Below are 3,065 nucleotides of genomic sequence, written 5' to 3' on the forward strand. Positions count from 1 at the left end.
TATAAGGACACCAGAGAAGCTGATACTCACAAAGCCAGCATAGGAAATCACTGCTTTTTTTTTTTTTCCCTAAAAAAAGGCTCCTGTTGCTGCCCTCAAGCAGATCCCTAAGAGACTTCTCACAGCTTCTGCTCCTGGCTTATAGAAATGCCTTGGCCATCCTTGCTTGCCCCGGCCAAGCAGCATAAGTGTGTATACCTCATACTTGAGAATCCCAGCTGCAACTTTGACATGCAAGTAGGAGTCCTAAGAAGGCCCTTAGCCCTTTGTTTTGAGTTTTTATACAGAGATCATCCCCCCTGACCTGTCCTGGGGGCCTCTTTGTCCTTCCTTTTTCATCGTCTGGCCCTTGCAAGACACAGCTTTGCTAAAGGTACTCGTCTTTTGTTTATGCCTCTCAGGTGGAGGAAGCCTTGACCATCAAAAATACAGATATTGCCAAAGAGCTCTGCCTCCCTCCTGTGAAACTGCACTGCTCCAGTAAGTCTCTGCTCTCCAAAATGCCAATCAGCTGGGACACTTGGCAGTGATTTCAATTTGCATTTGTGACAGAGTAATGACAGAGTCCTTTTTGATCATGAAGTCCCTCTTCATCACCCTCAGAGAACTAGAGGTCATGGGTCTGTCTTTATAACTCTGGGAGGGCTGAGCTTGTGGAGTCTCTCCTTGTAACCTTCAGAGGGTTAAAGCCCCCGTGGTCTCATAGCCATCTCTACAAGGGTCATGCCAGGAGGTGGTGTGCACAGGTGGCATACTGAGCACCTGATGGCCATCATTTCTAAACCTCAGAAACATCCTTGAGTCCACAGTAGGTGTCGTTACTGCCCTCTTACAGATGAGGAAGCTGGTACTCAGGCAAAGGCCCACGCAGCTCAGAAGTGGGAGAGCCAGAATTTAAGCCCCAGTCTTTGATTCCAAAATCTATGCGTTCCCACCACACTGTAGCAGAGGAGAAAACTTGGCTCTCACCATAATCCTGTTCATTGTGTATTTCATTGCCTCCTGTCTAGATGCTGTTGCTCTGGGGATCTGCATCTGACTATATGCAATGACTAAGCCTGGTTGTACATGACTAAGCCTGGTTGTACAATATCCCCCTCTACACCATCCTAAGAGAAAGCCCAGATGCCCTAAGACTTATACTTGGCTTTCCAGTTTAGTCTCTATTTAATCTAATGCTTTTTCCATCCTCTCTTAACCTTCTCAGGGAATGAGAAACAGTAGCCTTAACATATTGATGGAAGTTTACTAATAACCAAATTAGTTAAAAATCAACAGAGAGCCAGGCCTCTTGCCAGAGTAAGGCTCACAGGAAAAGAACCGGGTGCTGGTTTAGGGACATGCTAACGGAGTCTTCAGGAAGCTGCTAAGACCTGAGTTCTTTCCACTTGAGCTGGAATTTTATGTACCCATGAAGAAAGGTCATAGCTTATAAACATTTTCACGGTTTCAGAAAAACCCCAGCCTTTTCATGAGGCCTTTTTAGGTACTGAAACCTTGAGCTAATGTTCTCTGTGCTGTTTGCATGCTTTCTGCTGTCATTCTAGCTCTCTCTATTTTTATTTTCCTCCATAGCCTCACCTTTAATATCAACTCCAAATAAAACTTTTCAAACTTGGGATCACCAGAGGGTGATGTGGCAGATGCCATCCCATCAACAGGTTGACGTGACCTAAGTTATGCCAGCTAGCTTAACTAGCATCTACGTTTATTCCAGATTTTCAGGGGAGTAGGAGTGAACTAATGTTTGTTGTGTCCCTATTACATGTCAGACATTTTCTGTGAGTCCCCACACTATCCCAGCAAGGAAAGCATGATTATCCCAGTTTTACAGAAGAGAAAGTGGATTCCAAGAGGTTAAGGAACTAGCCTAGAATCCCAGGTTTTTAGATCTAAATAGTCTGTGTCTCCACAGCCACCCACAAGAGTAATCCAGTTCAGGAAGCAGCTGGCTGACTTTCCAAGCTTGCTCCTCACACCAGCACCCTGGCTCAGTCTTAAAGCCTCTCCCAGCACCATTGACCTCTAGCTCTCAAAGATCCTATTCCTAAGACCATTTCTTCAGAGTCTAGAAACTTAGACTCTCTTTCCTTCCATTACTTCTAGTGCTGGCTGAAGATGCAATCAAGGCCGCCCTGGCTGATTACAAACTGAAACAAGAACCTAAGAAAGGAGAGGCAGAGAAGTGAGCCTATGATGAAGCCTCCAGCAGGTCACATCATCTTTTGGCCCATCCGTCACGCAGTCACCTTAGATGTTCAGAAGCCCCTCGCACTGCATAGAAGAGCTACAAGATACGCACAGTATTTGCTATTCACATTGTGACTCTAATGCAAGCAAAATACAAAGTTTAATTGTTCTGAATCCTGTGGTTTCTTTCAGCTCACTTTTATCGCCTTAATCTAGTTAATGTATATTTTGATTGTGTATATGATCTCAGAACGGAAATTGATAATGAAGTCTCAAGTTTTGATAGCCCATGAAATGCATAAATATCTAATTTTACATGGAGTGATTTTGGGGAAGATTACCAATAAAATGCCTTGGTCTGATTATTTGGTAGAAATAGTTATTGTACGTAAAACAGATCTGCATATATATATATATATAATAATAAATAAAAGAATGTAAGACAATGGTTTTCTATAGTAAGCCTTGTCTCTTGGATCCCTCACTCACCCAAAGTGCTACCCAAAACTCTTTGGGGCTCCCAACAGCTAGACCATGATGACAGACGCACCTTCTGAGCAAACTGGACAATAAAGGCCATGTACAAGCGAGTGCACAGAATGCTTTATGAAACAAGAGTGAAAGGAGACAGTCGTTGCTTTTCATTGCTCTGTGCAATGTAATAGATTGACAATTCAAAGTGAGTCTTGAAGATTCCTTTTGTAATTTCACTGGTTTGTAAAATCCTGAAATCTGAGAAACATTGGCTGAGACAACACCCTAAAGCTGTGCACCAAATATGTAAAGAGCACCTGGGGATGAGCTTAAAAGGCATGTTTCTAGGCCAGGCTTCTGACTTCCGTCTGGCCAGATGATTCCAGTGCCTCTGACTTTTG

The 3,065-nt window shown here is 43.5% G+C and overlaps 1 protein-coding gene across 1 annotated transcript; it reads left to right on the forward strand.

The window, feature by feature from the left end:
- Nucleotides 1-373: 373 nt before the first annotated feature.
- LOC103582419 (iron-sulfur cluster assembly enzyme ISCU, mitochondrial-like) lies at nt 374-2,555 on the forward strand (the record flags this gene model as incomplete). Its single annotated transcript, XM_008564020.1, has 2 exons — nt 374-480; nt 2,107-2,555. Coding segments are annotated over 2 exons (190 nt in total), but the record flags the coding sequence as incomplete, so codon positions are not given.
- Nucleotides 2,556-3,065: the final 510 nt, after the last annotated feature.

Source organism: Galeopterus variegatus, unplaced genomic scaffold (genome assembly GCF_000696425.1).
Source record: "Galeopterus variegatus unplaced genomic scaffold, G_variegatus-3.0.2 Scaffold16173, whole genome shotgun sequence".
Lineage (NCBI taxonomy): Eukaryota > Metazoa > Chordata > Mammalia > Dermoptera > Cynocephalidae > Galeopterus > Galeopterus variegatus.